Below are 19,412 nucleotides of genomic sequence, written 5' to 3'. Positions count from 1 at the left end.
TGGATATTTTTGTTACTCTTGGCCACCTGCTGAAAGTCATCGACCATTCGCTTGATGTTCATTCCGATATCCCCAAAATTTTCATACATGTTAGCTTTGAAGAATGCATCTTGTTCTGATGATAAAACCACCTCCTGCTGGGACAAGAGAATTATTAGCTTAGCTGTGAGGTTTTCAACTAATAAGATCGGTATTGGAGAAGACTCACAACTTGCTGATCTTTTGAAAGACTTCCAATGGCTCTCACGTCAACTTTATTATCCTCAAGTCCTATGAGTTCGTGCACCATTGCCTACAGAAAAAATTCTTTAATGAGAAATTCTTATTCTTACAAAAAAGTACGACATCTGGAGGCACATCTCATATACTAGAGAGTAGCACAATAACAAAAAATATTAGGCAAGTTGACCTGATATGTCCACTGATTAAGCAATGGGGTAACCGGGTCATCTCTTTTGTCAATTACAAGCAGCAACGGAGAGCTTTCAGTCCGTCTAAAATCGAAAAGACCGCTTTCATGCTGATACATCAATTTCTGAAACACAAAAGTATCTCTCAGTTCAAATGAACACAGGACACACGAAATTCTCAGACTAAAAGCAAGTTGGAGACAAGTTCCCATCACATTCATGCAACACGTGATTCATTAGCGGGAAGAAATAACTTTGGGAGAGCTTGTTCCACAATTTCACACTTACAGCTGTTTCGTGTGCAATCCTTTTTGCAGTATCATAGGTCCTCTGGTATCTGATGACAGGTCTAAGTTTCAACGCCAGAAACACCCCCGCCGTTCCATCAACAACCCTATCGGAGTAGCGCTGCAAACCAGAGGTGGTTTGATGGCATATTCAATGTCAAATGGTACGGATCACCAGCAACAAAGTCTGCATAAAACTCCTGCAACATAAAAACCAAAAGAAAAAAGAATATCTTAAGCCAACCACTACTACGTCGAGTTCACCAAGTAACACAAGTTCGAATCAGTAAACTTGCGACAGGTAGGGGACTACAATAAGCTCCACAATCTTAAGAGACGGCTAAAAAACATATACTAGGAAACATTCTTTAAGCATCAGCCTCCTATTCAAAACATCAAGCCACTACTACGTCGAGTTCACCAAGCAAGACAGGTTTACTTGAGACAGGCAGAGTGTATAATAATAAGCTACACAATGATTGCCGTTTCATCACAAACCGAGAAATTTATAACAGACAGCTAAGAAATAACATCTTTTAGGACCAGTCTCTTATTCTAATTATCATGGACGAAGGAGCAAGCCTGAGTAGGATTCAAGAAAAATCACCTGAACTTGTTGTACAGCCTCGTGCTCATCAGAATCAGCCAAGATATGAATCTGAGTATCCTTCAATTGGAGAAAACTGAAACATTCATTTTAAAAAAAAAATCAATCAAACTATTTAACAACTGATATACTCGAGATTCTTGAAAGATGAAAGAGCGGATCGTACACAAATGGTGTTCTCCAAATCTAGGGTTGGCAAGCTGGTATCGAAGCTTCTGAATGTTCTCCGAAGTAGGGCGGATGAAATAAACAGCTTTCAGATGCGACATTGATTCCACAAGAACACTTCTTTCTGAAGCAGCTCTGACTGTGAATACACAATGCTCACATTGCTTACCTACAATTCAAACAAGTAACCCAATGAATCACGGCGCCCAGATACATATCGTTTCGGAGTCGAGTATGAGAACCTTCATGCCTGAACATCCGGTTTATGTAATCGCGCACAGACGTAACCAACACCATCATTCCACCGCGAAATTTGAGATAGTGCTGTCACCTCGTTCGATCAGATTCCAGAGACTTGGTTTTGTTATTCAGATCTTTCCATTCATCTAGCAATGAATCCCCGAGAAGAAGAAATTAAGTTTTTGGTTTTGCAAAATAGTCCCTAATCTTTTGGATATTCCTCTTTATCAACTAGTCTAATATTTGTTTAATTAAACCCAAATTTCTAGGTGACGAGAGGACAAACGGCGGTTAGCCTTTACAAAACGTAGAAACATAACCACGTTTAGCTTTATTGTAACAACAGCATCAGAGCGGTTTGGTTCGAACGCTAGGGTTTATTTATTTACCACCCATGAATCTACTAATGTCTATTAATCAGTAATTATGTATACAATTAGTTTAAGGCAAGTTTTAAGCATAACAAAACAAGAGTAGGTTGCACATACCGTCCCTGTTGAAAATGATCTCCAGCAAAAGGTTAGTCCACATCTCGTAATCTCCCTCTGGTTATGCTCTCCATTGTTTGAAACAGGAGGCTGATCTTGAGTATACACATTCTCAACCCCCTGTATTTATTTTTTTCAACAAGTCAGCAATACGACATATAGGAAGTTCCTTGAGAGGTATAATCTCAGATACAGACCTTAAGTCCACGAGCCATGTTGCGTGCTATATTCATAAGATCTCTGTTTCCAAATAGATCACCAGTACGCTTCTCCACACCGGCTTGCTTCAATAGAAACTGAACAAGCTGCGGTTGTGTGACATCCAGAAAGTTATGATATGAAAAAATGCAACCTCAAGTATAAACTGAACGTCGGTGATTAAAAATATAAGTTAGAACCTCCCTGAACTAAACTCGAGGAAACATGTATAGTAGTAGCAGAACTACAAATCATTATCCACTTTAAAGGAGGTGCAGAAGAATATATTCAAAGGTACAAGCAAGAGATGCAATTCAAACTGAAAGGTGCTAAGTTTGACTTTACCCCTGGTTTGTAATTGGGAGACCGTGAAGCCAATTTGTTGAACAGTTGCATCAACTGAACGGGATTCTCTTTCTCATAGCGCAGAGCATACAGCATTACCAAACGTAGCCGGTCGATGTCAGACACACTTTCGTTATTTAAGAGATCAGTAACTGCCTGCAAATAAGTATGAAAAGAGAGTCGGAGGTTATTTTTGATGGACCCAACATGTGATTTTCCTATGGGACAGCGAATAAATGGAACATCACTACCTCATATGCAGCTCCTTGGCCACCATTGCAAGCCAAATCCTGCTCTGTTTGTGAAACCAGCATCAGTTTCCTTGCTTCAACTAGCTTGCTCATTTCAGTAACCAGGGTTACATGCTTTGACACGTTGCCTTGCATCTTTTTGTACTCAGGGTAGTTGTCAACAAATCTGGCCATGTCCTCTGTAAAGTCAACGCATTCACAAATTATAATCTTAACTAGCACCAGAAACTGAATGTCTTTGCAGGAGCAAGACTAGCCATATTTTTACCTACTGTCTGGATATTTTCGTTACTCTTTGCCACCTGCTGAAAGTCATCCACCATTCGCTTGATGTTCATTCCGATATCCCCAAAATTTTCCTACAAGTTAGATTTGAAGAATGCATCTTGTTCTGATGATAAAACCACCTCCTGCCGGGAAAAGGGACTTATTAGCTAGCTGCGAGATTATCAACTAATAAAATACGGTACTGGAGAATAATCACAACTTGCTGATCTTTTGGAAGACTTCCAATGGCTCTCAGGTCAACTTTATTATCCTCAAGTCGTATGAGTTTGTGCGCCATTGCCTACTGAAGAAAATCGTTTGCAGGGCAAGCCACAATGTAGAGTTGACATGCTTACTCTCGTACACAAGCTGATAATGGATCACATAAAACGTCATATGCTCTGGCCTTCTGTTCCCTGGAAACCACTGTATGCCATATCCGCTGCAGACATTATGTAAGAACTGATGTATGGCACATATTGAAGTTCCACGATCTCAAGCTGTTCATGAGGGTTCTAAAGCCTCCGCCGCAACAATGTTGATTTGTATTTAAACTTCCAAGTTTTGTATATCTTCTCTGCTGGTGCTCACGTATTACTCTTCTCACTTTGTGAGTAACTTGTTGGTGAACACGGTGAGACTGCCACAGACCATGAGATTTCTTCCCATGTTCTGCAACTTTCATCACATTCATACGAAACCAGTCATTCTTGAAGCGTATAAATTTTGCAAAAATACCTTTGACCTCAACGCCACTTCCTTCTTCTGCAAACGACAGATTTTCCTGTCTCAGTAGTTTTGTCTGTGGCATTATAAACCATTCCTCCATCAGCTTATGGACAAACCGTGGTAGAGCTTTAGTGTGCTTCCCTTCTTTGAATTTGAACATCCACGATTTAGCTGACAACCATTTCTTCCTCCGTTGAAACAGTTTCCTACAGAACATTTGCTGAAACACATGGTGTGCTTCTGACTTCTCACTGACATTGCTACAACCATATAGCGAACGTAAGTTGCTGACCCGTACAAGTGCATTACCAACGTCCTGAGGAAACGGAAGCAACTGATTCTGAGTAACACTATCAACCTCCCTCATTGAAGTTGTTGTCTCTGTACGAGTTGTATCCCGTGTGAATCCTCGTAGAAAATCAACTCTTCCTCTGTCAATACTGTCTCCTCACTTAGCTCTTCCTCATGACCAGTCTCAGGAAATAAATCTTTCTTTGACATTATTTCTGGTGAAGATAACGCATGGACAAGAGAGTCCCCAGAGCTCATCGAAACTTCTTCCACATATGGATTTGTCTCTTCAGTTTCAGGATCAGCAGAAACATCTTCATTCCTAAAAGGTGATTCTTCTGTCAAATTCACTTCCACAGTTACTGTCTGCTTCACCATATCTGTTTCAGGAACAATCTCACAAACCAAATCTTTCTGGTGTACTTTTGCAACAGAGGTTAAAGAAGCTTCTTCCACCGTTGTGCTATGCTTCTCTACTTCTGTCTCATGAACACCTTCACTGAGCACAGTGGATTCATCCTTCACATTCACATCTACTGTAGAACAGCACATAGCAGGACCAAAACGAGCTAGCAATTGCTTCTTAAAATCACTCCAATCCTTGAATCTCTGTCTGCGCATCATCCAAAAACCACTTATACGCATCACCTTTTAAGTACAGAAAAATGAGGTCAAGTTTTGCATCATCTTCGTAATGAACAAAGAACCGATCAGCTTGCACAATCCAACTCTCTGGATTAGCTCCATCAAACATAGACAAATGCATCACAACAACTTCCTCCACAAATGGTGGTGCTATTTTCTTCTCTATTAATATTCCATGAATAGCTCCACTGCGAAAACTTGAGTCCTCTTCTACACGCATTTCAACTGAAGAACAACTCCGAACATGGCCAAATCGAGCCAATACTCTGCACTTAAAACCAATCCAATCCGTGATTCTCCTTCTTTCCGTCTCCCAAGCAAACCACCTATACGCAGGGCCTTTTAAACACAGAAATACCAATCCCATTCTCTCCTCATCACAAAAAAGGCGAAAGAACCTCTCCACTTCCTCAATCCAAGAATCTGGATTAGTTCCGTCAAACATAGGTGTAACACTTTCCGGAACATTCTCATCATTAGCTAAAACATTCTCAGATCGATAACCTAGTGGTAAATTCCTCCGGTTTTGTTCCAGGTATGAATCTTGTACCTGAGAATGAAAACTGCTCATTCGTTTGCTCCGAAACATCGATTCAGAATGATCGGAGAAGACGGAGACTGCCGACGAAGCAGTCTGCAACCAGCTCGCGTCATATCTGTAAACTCGGTGACTTCCATAACCTTCGCGAAACTTAACACCTCCAGTAAATCCATCGCCAAATTCATGGATTCTCTCAACTCGCAACACCGATTCATCCAATTTCCTCGTCATCGCGTTAGATCCGAGACAGTTTCACCGCACCAATGATAGAGTTTGCATATCTCTAACTCACGGAACTAGCAATCCAATAAGAAAACGATACAGCTTCGAAGTACAACAAAAGGTAATAGGGAGATCTGCACTCGAGATTAGATGTCTATCATGGATCTCCAACAGAAGGGTAGTGACCGTAGTCCACATCTCATAATCTCCATCTGATTATGCTGTCCATCTCAACCCCCTGTATTTATTTTTTGCAACAAGTCAGGAACAGAACATATAAGAGGGAGGAGATCTAAGTTCTTGGAGAGGTGGTATAATCCCAGATACAGACCTTAAGTCCACGAGCCATGTTGCGTGCTATATTTATAAGATCTCTGTTTCCAAATAGATCACCAGTACGCTTCTCCACACCGGTTTGCTTCAATAGAAACTGAACAGCTGCTGCGGTTGTGTGACATCCAGAAAGTTATGATATGAAAAAATGCAACCCCAAGTATAAACTGAACGTCGGTGATTAAAAATATAAGTTAGAACCACCCTGAACTAAACTCGAGGAAACAAGTATAGTAGTAGCAGAACTACAAATCATTATCCACTTTAAAGAAGGTGCAGAAGAATATATTCAAAGGTACAAGAAAGAGATGCATTTCAAACTGAAAGGTGCTAAGTTTGACATTACCCCTGGTTTGTACTTGGGAGACCGTGAAGCCAATTTGTTGAACAGTTGCATCAACTGAACGAGATTCTCTTTCTCATAGCGCAGAGCATACAGCATTACCAAACGTAGCCGGTCGATGTCAGACACACTTTCGTTATTTAAGAGATCAGTAACTGCCTGCAAATAAGCATGAAAAGAGCCTGCAAATAAGCATGAAAAGAGTCAGGTACTGAATGCCAAATTATCCAGTCAGACTTTCTGCATGTTTGCTACTGATAAATCACTTCTCTGTATGCAACATGTGATTTTCCCATGTAAACAACCAATAAATGGAGCATTCAATACCTCATATGCAGCTCCTTGGCCACCATTGCAAGCCAAGTCCTGCTCTGTTTGTGAAACCAGCATCAGTCTCCTTGCTTCAACTAGCTTGCTCATTTCAGTAACCAGGGTTGCATGCTTTGAGACGTTGCCTTGCATTTTTTTGTACTCAGGGTAGTTGTCAACAAATCTGGCCATCTCCTCTGTAAAACAACGCATTCACAAATTATAATCATAACTAGCACCAGAAACTGAATGTCTTTGCAGGAGCAAGACTAGCCATATTTTTACCTACTGTCTGAATATTTTGGTTACTCTTTTGCCACCTGCTGAAAGTCATCTACCATTCGCTTGATGTTCATTTCCAATATCCCCAAATACATGTTAGATTTGAAGAATGCATCTTGTTCTGATGATAAAACCACCTCCTTCCAGGAAAAGAGACTTATTAGCTAGCTGCGAGATTTTCAACTAATAAAATACGGTACTGGAGAATTATCACAACTTGCTGATCTTTTGGAAGACTTCCAATGGATCTCAAGTCCACTTTATTATCCTGAAGTCCTATGAGTTCGTGCACCATTGCCTACAGAAAGATCTCGTCAATGAGAAGTCTTATTCTGGACATATGGACATATTATACAACAGAGAGTAGCACAATAACAACACTTTTAGTCAAGTTAACCTGATATGTCCACTGATTAGGCCATGGGGTAGCCGTCTAAAGTCGAAAAGACCGCTTTCGTGCTGATACATCAATTTCTGAAACATAAAAGTATCTTTTAATTCAAATGAAAACAGGATACGCAAAATTCTAAGACTAAGTAATCTGGATATAAGTTCTATCACATGCATGAAACAAGTGATTCATTAGCGGGAATATATAGCTTTTGGAGAGTCTGGTCTCACAATCTTATACTTACAGCTGTTTCGTGTGCAATCCTTTTTGCAGTATCAGAGGTCCTCTGGTATCTGATGACAGGTCTACGTTTCAAAGCCAGAAACACTGCCGCAATTCCATCAACAACCCGATCCGAGTAGCGTTGCAAGCCAGAGGGATCGACAACTGCTGGGAGCATATATAGGTGGTTTGATGCCATATTCAATGTGAGATGATAAGGATCACCAGCAACAAAGTCTGCATAAAATTCCTGCAACATAAATAACCAAAAAAGACTATCTTAAGCCAACCACCACTAGTCGAGTTCAGCAAGCAACACAGGTTTAAATCAGTAAACTTGCGACAGGCAGGGGAAAATAAAAGCTCCACAATCATGACCGTTTCATTGCAAAACGAGAAAACAGCTTAAATCATATAATAGGAAACATTTGTTAGCAACAGTCTCCTATTCAAAAAATCATGGAGGAAGGAGCAAGCCACTACGACGTCAAGCTCAGAAAGTAACACAGCTTCGAATCAGTAAACTTGAGACAAGGGAGGAATAATAAGCTCAACAATCATGAGCGTTTCATCACAAACCGAGAAACTTCTTAGAGACGGCTCAAAGTAACACTTTTTAGCATCAGTCTCCTATAAATTAAAAACACAATGGACAAGCCAAAGTAGGACTCTAGCAATCACCTGAACTTGCTGTACAGCCTCGTGCTCATCAGAATCAGCCAAGATATGAATCTGTGTATCCTTCAACATATTGGAGAAAACTGAAACGTTCATTAGAAAAAGAAAAAATCAATCAAACTATTTAACAATTGATAAAACTCGAGATTCTTGAAAAGACGAAAGATTACACAAATGATGTTCTCCAAATCTAGGATTGGCAAGCTGGTATCGTAGCTTCTGAACGTTCTCTGAAGTAGGGCGGATGAAATAAACAGCTTTCAGATGCGACATCGATTCTTTCGATACGGAGATTGAATCTATCATCTCCACGAGAAACACTTCTTTCTGAAGCAGTTCTGATTGTGAATACACAATGCTCACGTTGCTAACCTACAATTCAAACATTGTAATCAAACAAAGAGATTTTGAATCGGAGAAGATTAGTGGTTATAAGATTTATACCGTTTCGGAGTCGAGTATGAGAACCTTCATGCCTGAGATATCTTGAAGCATTCGGTTGATGTAATCACGGACAGAAGTTACCAGCACCATCGTTCCACCGCGAAATTTGCGCTAGTGTAAGTTGCTGACCCGTACAAGTGCATTACCAACGTCCTGAGGAAACGGAAGCAACTGATTCTGAGTAACACTATCAACCTCCCTCATTGAAGTTGTTGTCTCCTGCGACTGTCCCTGACACAACGCTCTCTGTACGAGTTTTCGTAGAAAATCAACTCTTCCTCTGTCAATACTGTCTTCTCATTTAGCTGTTCCTCGTGACCAGTCTCAGGAAATAAATCTTTCTTTGACCATGTCCTCTATAAAGTCAACGCATTCACAAATTATAATCTTAACTAGCACCAGAAACTGAATGTCTTTGCAGGAGCAAGACTAGCCATATTTTTACCTACTGTCTGGATATTCTGGTTACTCTTTGCCACCTGCTGAAAGTCATCTAGCATTCTCTTGATGTTCATTTCCAATATCCCCAAATACATGTTAGATTTGAAGAATGCATCTTGTTCTGATGGTAAAACCACCTCCTGCCAGGAAAAGAGACTTATTAGCTAGCTGCGAGATTTTCAACTAATAAAATACGGTACTGGAGAATAATCACAACTTGCTGATCTTTTGGAAGACTTCCGATGGATCTCAAGTCCACTTTATTATCCTGAAGTCCTATGAGTTCGTGCACCATTGCCTAGAGAAAGATCTCGTCAATGAGAAGTCTTATTCTGGACATGTGGACATATTATACACCAGAGAGTAGCACAATAACAACACTTTTAGTCAAGCTAACCTGATATGTCTACTGATTAAGCAATGGGGTAACCGTCTAAAGTCGAAAAGACCGCTTTCGTGTTGATACATTAATTTCTGAAACAGAAAAGTATCTTTTAATTCAAATGAATACAGAATACACGAGATTCTCGGACTAAGCAAGCTGGATATAAGTTCTATCACATGCATGAAACAAGTGATTCATTAGCGGGAATATATAGCTTTTGGAGAGTCTGGTCTCACAATCTTATACTTACAGCTGTTTCGTGTGCAATCCTTTTTGCAGTATCAGAGGTCCTCTGGTATCTGATGACAGGTCTACGTTTCAAAGCCAGAAACACTGCCGCAATTCCATCAACAACCCGATCCGAGTAGCGTTGCAAGCCAGAGGGATCGACAACTGCTGGGAGCATATATAGGTGGTTTGATGCCATATTCAATGTGAGATGATAAGGATCACCAGCAACAAAGTCTGCATAAAATTCCTGCAACATAAATAACCAAAAAAGACTATCTTAAGCCAACCACCACTAGTCGAGTTCAGCAAGCAACACAGGTTTAAATCAGTAAACTTGCGACAGGCAGGGGAAAATAAAAGCTCCACAATCATGACCGTTTCATTACAAAACGAGAAAACAGCTTAAATCATATAATAGGAAACATTTGTTAGCAACAGTCTCCTATTCAAAAAATCATGGAGGAAGGAGCAAGCCACTACGACGTCAAGCTCAGAAAGTAACACAGCTTCGAATCAGTAAACTTGAGACAGGCAGGGAGGAATAACAAGCTCAACAATCATGAGCGTTTCATCACAAACCGAGAAACTTCTTAGAGACGGCTCAAAGCAACACTTTTTAGCATCCCTCTCCTATAAATTAAAAACATAATGGACAAGCCAAAGTAGGATTCTAAAAACAACCTGAACTTGCTGTACAGCCTCGTGCTCATCTGAATCAGCCAAGATATGAATCTGTGTGTCCTTCAACAGATTGGAGAAAACTGAAACATTCATCAGAAAAAAGAGATCAACAATTGATAAACTCGAGATTACTGAGAGATGAAAGATGGGATCGTACACAGATGGTGTTCTCCGAATCTAGGATTGGCAAGCTGGTATCGAAGCTTCTGAATGTTCTCCGAAGTAGGGCGGATGAAATAAACAGCTTTCAGATGCGACATTGATTCTTTCGAAACGGAGATTGAATCTATCACCTCCACGAGAAACACTTCAGATTGTGCCTAGGTTATGAATCGGAGAAGATTAGTGGTTATCGGATTTTACCGTTTCGGAGTCGAGTATGAGGAGAACCTTTTCATGCCGGAGATATCCTGAAGCAAAGCATCACCATCGTTCGATCAGATCTTCGATTGACAATGAAGGTTTGGCGAATTCGTTTCTGTCTTTCAGATCTTCCAATAAATCTAGAAATGAAGAAGTCCCGAGAAGAAGGAATGAAGTTTTTGTTATTGCAAAATAAACCCTATTTTATTGATTATTCCTATTTATCACCAATAGCATTGATTCTGGTGATGGAATAATTACCTCAACTCCTAGTCTTGCTTCTGATCAGGCGCAAATTGGGAGCTAGAGGTGGGACATTGTCAGGAAGCGTCTGATCTCAGCAGCTACGAGAGGCAACTTTACTCTACTATCTGCATCAACAAAAGAAAAAAAAAGGAGAGGCAAGGGTTTACAAAGTCTTCCCCAAAGTAATCCACAATTGTAGTTGTAGTAGTAGCGTCTTTAACTAAAAAGTAGCTACTAAACTCCAAGATAAACCCTACATAGCTAAAGCACCGTAAGTAAAACTGACGAACCAACCTTCTTGGAAGATCCGCTCATAGAATGGTCTGTAACAAGAGACGCCCAAATACGCCAGTCCAAGTACTTCCTCCAATCACCAGCCACTGCAACACAACTTCTCAAACACATAAGAAACAATCAGAGACTCTCTTGAGATCCAAGAACATAAGACAAAAGACAAAGGCTGACATTACCCAACACGATGTTGATACAGAACACGAAAGACACTGGAGGCTTAAGCTTCAAGACTTTGACCACAATGTACGCCCCAATCGATGAGCACATGAAGCGTACAATGGGGACTTGAAATCCAGTTTCTGCATAGAAAGTTTTCAAATCCAAAACGTCAGAAAGCTACAAACTACTTTACATTCACAAGACAGAGATGAGATCAATAGAAACAAACCCTAATTTGAATACCTGGACGATCCATTTGTTCATTCCGAACATGGAATATCAAGATCCGCTGCTGCTTGCCTGGTTCCTTCTATCTCTGATTTCAATCAGAGATGAAAGAACCCTGACAATCTGGGACATCTCTGGTCTCCTCTCTGGTTCCTTCGCGCAGCATGAACCTGCCAGTTCAGCTACCTCCTGGACGCTCTGCTGTGTCTCAAAGTCTGTTCCAATGTCTTCTTCTTCTTCAACGGCCTTCCAGAAGTCGTCTTTCTTCTTCTCGAACCAGATGGCAATGTAGTCTTGGGATCTACTCATGTATTCGAAAGCTTTTTTACCGGTTATTAGCTCCAACAAAATGACTCCAAAGCTGTAGACATCTGCCTTCCTCGAAAGCTTTAACCCGTCTGCAATTACGTACATTTCACCGGTTAGTTACAAAAAAAACAAATATATATATATATTTATATATAGATATTTAAGAAAGACATACCAAAGTATTCCGGTGCCGTGTAACCTGGAGTTCCAACACACTTGGTATCTATGGGTTCTCTGTCTTCTGTTGTAGCCCTGGCAAAACCAAAGTCTCCAATCTTTGCTCGTAAATCTTCTCCCAAAAGAACATTTGCGGATTTCACGTCTCGGTGGATGTATATTTGACTTTGACTAGCTAGAGTATGGAGATACTCCAATCCTCTAGCCACATCCAATGCAATAACAAGGCGACGACTCCAATCTAATCGTTCCGCTTTGTCTTCCTTCCGGAGATGCTTACTCAACGCACCGTGTGCCATCAGCTCATAGACTAACAGTCTCTCGTCTCCCTGGATGCAGTACCCATGAAGGCTCACAATGTTTCTGTGGCGAACTCTCGATAAAACACTTAGCTCAGCGTCAAACAAACCGTAGCCTTTACCATCAGCAGTGTCCACCTTCTTAACCGCAATCTCTCTTCCATCTTTCAACTTTCCCTGATATACAGATCCAGACCCCCCTGTCCCGACTGAAATGCTGAAGTCTTGTGTAGCTTCCCGAAGAGTTTCCAGTGAAAAGGCATTGTTCTCCAAAATCTCGCTCTGCTGAGACTGTGGCACCATCTCGTTCTGCGCTGGCTGACTGGCTCTATCAGATCGGTTCCTCTTCCAGGACCGAAAGATACGGATGCCTGCTCCAATCAGAAAACAAAGGGCAAGAGCCCCAAACCCACCGGAAAGTATCCAAGCGAGTGTATGGTGGTGACCTTTATGTGAAGCAGCATCTCTAAGAATCTCTGGGTTCCCTAGTGTGTTGACAACTAGTGTCTTGAAATGTGGAACTCTCCCGTGTAGGCGGTTGTAAGAAAGATCCAAACTGGTCAACTCCATCTTGTTGAGCTCAGAAGGAATCGTACCAGTGAGCAGGTTATGCGAAAGATCGATCATATGTACTGATGTGAGATCTGCAAACCGCTTGGAGATGCTTCCAGTCAAGTTCATGGATGCAAGTACAACATACTTGACCTGATCTTCCACGCAGGTTAGCCCGTACCATCCCTCACAAGGGTCATTCCCTATCCAAGTGTCAGCCAGCAACGGGTTGTAGCCAAAATGGCTCATAACCGAAAGCAGAGCATCAACTCTGCTATCGGTGCTGCTCCCAGGACTGGAACGGGCCTTCGCGACAGCCACAGAGCTGAACAACGCAGCAATGAAAACCAAGCTCCTCGTCCGTGATCCTACACATTAAACAAAGTCCACTGTCAGATTAAAAAACCTATACAGTTTCCAACTAAAGCAGAGATTGGGGCAATAGAAGATCGCATTATTTATAGAATTCCTCAATCTACAAAATCAATATCAGTTTCCTCTATGTTTCTCAACCTATAAAATATATTATATGTTTCTTGGATGTCACGCAACAACAGATCAAACACATTATCAAACCATTCAAGTTGCATTATTTATCAACTTTCAGTGACAAAGACTAATGATAATAGTAATCTAAAAGTAAATACTGCACAAAGAAGCAAAAGAGTCTACACTAAACACTCAAAGAATTTCCAGTTCACGTCAAAAACCAAAGAGAAGACTTAGAGATCTACCTAGCAGTCTTCGTAGGATATGAGAAAGACGAGTAGAAAGGTGAGGAGGGTCCATCAAAAAGGACACATCAGTCCCTTCAGACCTCCTAGTTGGTGCTGATTGATAAGAAGATAGCTGCAAAAGAACAAGAAACCATCAGTACTTAACGAGTTCAAAAAGTAGTTTATTCAACACTCAATACGATTCTAACGATCCACATATATATTGCTTACCTCGAGAATGTTTCTCGCCTCTCCCATATTGTAGCCTCGAACGCAGTATGGTCCGAGCAGAGGCGGCTGTGGACTACCTGATCCTTTTCGATCAAAGTCACTCCTTTTACGAAACATAGGGGGAGCTACCAATAACCTCGGATCAAATGCATCAAACACATCCGCGATAGCCTCGACTTTTCCCTTGATGATCTACACTTGTGCCACATCAGAAAAAGAAAATGCATATAAAACAGCTAAAGAAAAGAGACTGAAAAAGAAGTCTCACTGTGATCCGATCAGCGAACAATGGATTTCCAGCAATCAGCTTACGTGCGTATTCAGCCAATTGGGATGCTATTACAGCATAAACATGCTTGGCACCAGCCTAATTCATAAAAAGGTATTAGACCTGAAGGAGGCATAAGCAAAAATGCACAAAAGTCATCTTAATCTATTTGGTTCCAGCAGGGCAAAACCTTAGTTCTGAGAATATTTAATACCTGGGCAGCAAACATTGACAAAATGCCACTCCCAGCACCCACATCGACCACGACACGACCAGCAAAATCAGAACGGTTCTCCATCACCGCAGCATAATATGTACCTGAAAGAGAGAGCCATCCTGTGTCATACAGCGGTGCAAAGAATACACATAATAATAATATTTGATAGATTTACATTCTATAAACCAAACATAAATGAAACAGTTCAGAGGAAACCAAACACATATAAAGGCGGGCCATAACTTTTTACCTGTCCTGACATAATCTTGTAGTAGCATATTTTGCTGATGTAGAAGTTGGCCATAGTAATGGAAATACATTTTGGCCGAGGACGCCTCAATCTTATGGTCGAACTTGCTTTTACTAGCTGAAACTGTGGATGATGATCCTATAAATTAACGGAAGCATTGACAAGGAGAGAAATTTGGTTTCTTTAGAGTCAAGAAGACGCACCCTGAACAAGAGCATATTTTCTCCACTCCTCAAATGAATCACAATACTCCTTGCTATCCTTCTCACTTCCAAACTTTATATTAACTCCTTGGGAGAATGATTTCTGTTTCAAATCCAAAATATATACATGAACAACACATTATTGACAAGAGAGGGGAGAAAAGAGCTTCGCTTTAAGTATAGAAAAGTAATTAAGTACCTCCTCTGAGTTATCATTATATATGAACTGCTGGACTGTCCCCAACTTGAATAACTGTGAAACCAAAAAAAAAAACACAATACGATCGATCAAATGCAAATGGGTCTACACCAAAATTCAATCTTCCAAAAAAGTTCAAATTAATTAATTGTTCACCTGAGCTGAAGCGAGATCAAAAGTAAAACAATGGGTCGAGTCCGATTGCAGAAACCGGAGCAGCTCCGTCACTCCATCGACGTACGAAAACGTAGCTACAGGGGAGGAGAGATCAATGACGGAATCTAGAGAGAACTCTAGCTGCTTGAGATTTTTCCAAGGAGAGGCCTCCATTTCAGGGAACCAAAAAACAAAACACGATATGTTTGATCGAGAGCCCTCAATCGTCTATCGAGAGAAGAAACAAAGTCGAGAAACAGAGATAGACACTTTTGATTTCACTTTACCAACTGCTGAGAGGAATCAAAGCCGAAGAGAAACAGAGAGAGAGAGAGAGATGATGCAGAGTAGATGTAGCTGAAAATAGAAAATAGGAGGGAAAATTTATTTAATTAAAAAATATTTATTCAAAAATGGCAAAACCCCAAACCACGAGTTACCTTGTTTAGCACTCACCTTATATTTAGCAATAGGGTATATTCTTTCACAATAATTCACCCGTAGAAGATAAATCTGAATGTCCCAAAATTAATTAATTTTATTATAATCCTTATATATTTTTACCTTTTGTTACCTTTTAGTTAATTATGTTTGAAAACTAAGAATAACATAAGAATGTTTAAAACAAACACAATATAATTTAAAAAATAATTATACAGATATTCTTCTTTTTTTTTTAACACATACTTTCATTCAATGGACTATCCAATGTTAGGTGAGGCAAATCAGTGTTTAACTGCTGAACTTGGCTTAATTATATAGATATTCATCATATCATATTAACTTTCTGATTCATATGAGATTCTGGTACACCTGAGACATCAACTGACTTGGACATCTCACTTAAGCAAGAGACTTTTGATGATGTGTCATACTAATAACAACTTGTTTCCAACACAACATTGAGCTTCCTCCTCCTGTTTGGACATCACAACATAGAAGATCAAACATGTGCTCTGCTAGGGCTATCAATCAGTGGATGTATGCTCAATGAACGTCCAGTTCTTCCAATCAGTGGTGCGATAACCGTTCTAAAAAGAAGGTTTATCTATTCAGATTGCTTTGTTAGTTAACCTGAAACCTCTCAAATACATGGATAGCGCTGCTTCTTGATTTTGTTTAACCTCCTTCAAAAGGGTACATGAAGCATGCTCAAAACAGATGTTGAATTAGAGCATATTTAGTTATGGTGTTTAAGATTGTCTTTTGGTTACCTTAAGGTTTCCAGCGACGTTGAATGTGACTGCGGTTGTGGAGTGAATGAAACAGAAGATGGAGAAGTTGAGACAGAAGGCCAACACACCAGAACTGAATATAATGATGAAGGCTGCCCACGGAGACGGGTGTGCTTCAAACCAGCTCTTAATCCCGTTGCCTTCCAGTAGTAATGCCGGTATATACCGAGGATCATGGTGGCGAAAGGCTTGTAGTATACTGTGTTTATGCTACATAAAGGCGCCATTTTGTTGTATTTCCTTTGGTTGGAAAACTATACAAATGTTCTTCCATCAGTTTTAGAATTACCAATGCTTCCACTGAAAAATCTAAGATAAAGGAGACAAGTCAGGAATGGATGAACATAGAGAGAGCATCACTGTTAAAATCAAGAGTATAAACCACCCAAAAAATTCGAGATTGTGATTGCAAACGATCCTCTAATTCATTTTTTTTCTGCATCAATTCAGTCTTCTTACATAATCCTTCTGCTTCAATAGTTTCTTACAACTTTTCTTCATCTTGTTCATCTATATGCCTAGTGCAAAAAAATGTGATAGGCTTGCTTGCTGCACCAATTCTGTCTCATGAATAAATCTGAAGCAGATCATTCTCCTAAGCTAAAAGGAGTTTTTTTTTTTCTTTCTTTCTTTGGTTCTACTCTGTTTTTGAGCTTGTATCTCCAATATTTTGACCATTGCGTCTTTGATGTACTTCTTTAATTCCTCTTTCTCAACTCGAGATTAATAGCCTTGAGCTTATACTTGAATCTCCATGATTTAGGCAGTTTATTTTTCTCCATCTCATGTTCTTCTTTTCTGTCTGAAGAGACAAAATACTTCTTTTCTGTCTGAAGAGACAAAATACATCATATAGTTCGTATGAAGAAAGTTTGCTCTGAACACCCGTTGATTTCAGTACTAAGTCATCCTACTTTTCGATATGTACTCTTGTCACATTCTATTCCGCTAAAGAGATTCCGTTGGCAATCCTATTAGTCATCCTAGCCGCATACCATATTCTGCACCTTTTATGGAATCATAGTACTGCCAGTGCAATAAGGAACAGAGAGGTTCAACTTTACCCTTCAGATGTATAGTTTGGTTGGTGCAACAGATCAATTTGGACAAGGATCACGAGTTAGACAAACTTGTAACTAATAGGATTTACTGTTTGATATCTTCTCTTTTGGAACAAAAAATATATGCTGGTTTGGTAAGTAATTAATAGAATGGTGATGTATTTTTTGTGTGAGATTACTTTTTTTTTAACGCTGATTTATTATGTCATTACAATTATGAGAAAGATTACATAGGCGATTTGACAACCGACAATACTACCTGCCTTATGAGGATTCAGGCCTAACTGCATCACCTGAGCCGTCCTATGAAGATCTACGCCTGACTGGATTTACTTGCACCATGTTGAAGATCCCTTGTAAGCCTTTTTTCCGTAGTCTGCAGTAATAAATCGCAGACTAATACTATGTTAACAACTTGAAATAAGTCACTATTTCTCACAATCAGCAACACCACATTCTTCTAATCTTTCAATAGGACCAACAAACAAAAAAGCTAGAGAAGGTCATGATGATTCACTAATACTATGTTAACAGCTTGAGATTTAAATGCAACAACAACACAGATCATGGTTTCTGTTATATTTAGCACATTATATTTCATACTTTGTTTCATTACTGTAGTATAACAAAAAAAGGCTTACATTATATTTCTTACATGTAAGTCGTCATAGGGTAGTTTTGCATTTGACTGGATTTTGTCGGAACTTTGACTTTTCTGGACGACTTATTTTTCAGTCGTCTGGTGGAAAATTGAAATATCAATATTTTATTAAAACCCGACGACTTACATGTAAGTCGTCGTAGGTTAGTTTTGCCATTGAAAAAAAAACTTCAATATTTAATTATACCCAGACAACTTACAGGTCGTCCGGGATAAGCAAGGTTTGACCAGAAAATTGGGAAAAATTCTGGACGACTTTGCTTTCCCCGGACGACTTTAAATTAAGTCTTCTGGAGGGACGACTTAATATAAAGTCGTCTATGTATAATTAAATATTGAAGTTTTATTTTTCAATTAAAAAACTAACCTATGACGACTTAATTAAGTCGTTGAGTTTTAATAAATTATTGATATTTCAATTTTTCACCAGACGACTGAAATGTAAGTCGTCCAGGAAAGTCAAACTTTTGAAATAATCCAGTCAAATGCAAAACTAACCTATGACGACTGAAATGCAAAACTAATCTAGCTTTTTTGGGTTTTTTTTTAACCAAACAAAAGTAGACGACTTATTTTTCAGTCGTCTCAGATAACAGATTTCAAAGTCAATTGCAAAAATAACCTCTGCGTTGACCAGACGACTTATATTTTAGTCGTCTCGAAGACATAGATTGGAGTCGTCCGCGTCGATCTTTAATAAACTTTCGTTTTCTTTGTTCTATGTTTGCTAATGTGTGTTATTTTGACTTTTTCAGATGATGCATCAGTTACATGCAATGTATGGAGAATGGTTGTTGAAAGAAGGATGTTGGAATTTTGTGGTTGATCATTTAAAAGGAGCGAGAATGTTATTTTTGAGTGAAGGTTCGACACATGCTGATCTTGTTGCAATGGCTCAAGAAGATTATAACCTGGACATGAACACATAGTCTATGGAGTTAACCTACTCATTACAACAGAGTCTTTATAAAATTTTAATTGCAAAAATGACCTAAATGGATGACTTCTCTGGAAGTCTACTAGACGACCATCGTGGATGTCGTCTGCGTCAATGTTTAATAAACTTGCATTTTCTCTAAAACTGTAAAGACTTTTTAACATTTTCTTGTTAATTAATGTTTATTAATGAATATTTGGGCTACTGAAAGAAATTTATAAT

General features: G+C 39.5%; 2 protein-coding genes and 1 long non-coding RNA gene across 13 annotated transcripts in view; all 3 read right to left on the bottom strand.

Moving 5' to 3' along the window:
* LOC106299876 lies at positions 1 to 1,828 on the bottom strand. 2 transcript variants are annotated; one of them, XR_001261902.1, is made up of 7 exons: positions 1,715 to 1,828; positions 1,471 to 1,641; positions 1,305 to 1,380; positions 699 to 897; positions 410 to 535; positions 209 to 292; positions 1 to 137 (listed from the first exon to the last, which is right to left on the bottom strand). It is a non-coding gene; the product is annotated as an uncharacterized LOC106299876 (long non-coding RNA). The 2 variants fall into 2 exon arrangements; XR_001261901.1 differs by having other exon boundaries at positions 1 to 134.
* The window catches only part of LOC106299874 (vacuolar protein sorting-associated protein 45 homolog), a 14,241-nt gene extending 3,309 nt beyond the window's left edge, over positions 1 to 10,932 (bottom strand). Inside the window, exons 1-8 of one of the 10 annotated variants that reach the window (XM_013735884.1) lie at positions 10,793 to 10,932; positions 10,587 to 10,715; positions 10,430 to 10,509; positions 9,768 to 9,995; positions 9,530 to 9,606; positions 9,350 to 9,430; positions 9,137 to 9,272; positions 6,693 to 6,871 (exon numbers count right to left, since the gene is read on the bottom strand). In XM_013735884.1, the coding sequence (XP_013591338.1) occupies positions 6,693 to 6,871; positions 9,137 to 9,272; positions 9,350 to 9,427 (393 nt within the window). In that variant the 5' untranslated portion in view covers positions 9,428 to 9,430; positions 9,530 to 9,606; positions 9,768 to 9,995; ... (1 more) ...; positions 10,587 to 10,715; positions 10,793 to 10,932. Of the gene's footprint in view, positions 1 to 3,051; positions 3,174 to 3,262; positions 3,405 to 3,481; positions 5,928 to 6,020; positions 6,190 to 6,368; positions 6,548 to 6,692; positions 6,872 to 6,959; positions 7,097 to 7,173; positions 7,255 to 7,353; positions 7,431 to 9,136; positions 9,273 to 9,349; positions 9,431 to 9,529; positions 9,607 to 9,767; positions 9,996 to 10,429; positions 10,510 to 10,586; positions 10,750 to 10,792 lie in introns of those variants that run through there. The other 9 variants (XM_013735883.1, XM_013735891.1, XM_013735890.1 and 6 more) reach the window with 9 other exon arrangements.
* Positions 10,933 to 11,770: 838 nt separating this feature from the next.
* On the bottom strand, positions 11,771 to 15,470 carry LOC106297842 (receptor-like kinase TMK2). The gene is made up of 10 exons (XM_013733997.1): positions 15,297 to 15,470; positions 15,141 to 15,194; positions 14,942 to 15,044; positions 14,739 to 14,876; positions 14,486 to 14,589; positions 14,272 to 14,370; positions 14,004 to 14,195; positions 13,791 to 13,905; positions 12,204 to 13,424; positions 11,771 to 12,117 (listed from the first exon to the last, which is right to left on the bottom strand). Exons 1-10 carry the CDS (start codon positions 15,468 to 15,470, stop codon positions 11,771 to 11,773), a joined length of 2,547 nt encoding a protein of 848 aa, XP_013589451.1.
* Positions 15,471 to 19,412: the final 3,942 nt, after the last annotated feature.

Source organism: Brassica oleracea, chromosome C6 (genome assembly GCF_000695525.1).
Source record: "Brassica oleracea var. oleracea cultivar TO1000 chromosome C6, BOL, whole genome shotgun sequence".
NCBI lineage: Eukaryota > Viridiplantae > Streptophyta > Magnoliopsida > Brassicales > Brassicaceae > Brassica > Brassica oleracea.
Note: the sequence above shows the minus strand (reverse complement) of the source record. Positions and strands in the feature narration are given on the sequence as shown.

What these genes read in the sequence shown, in the direction of transcription:
- LOC106297842 (XM_013733997.1), bottom strand. Translation starts at nt 15,470, where the DNA reads ATGGAGGCCTCTCCTTGGAAAAATCTCAAGCAGCTAGAGTTCTCTCTA. An exon ending in TTGATCTCGCTTCAGCTCAG is followed by an intron (nt 15,195 to 15,296) that starts GTGAACAATTAA and finishes TTGGTTTCACAG; the next exon opens with TTATTCAAGTTGGGGACAGT. An exon ending in AGGCGAGAAACATTCTCGAG is followed by an intron (nt 13,906 to 14,003) that starts GTAAGCAATATA and finishes GTTCTTTTGCAG; the next exon opens with CTATCTTCTTATCAATCAGC.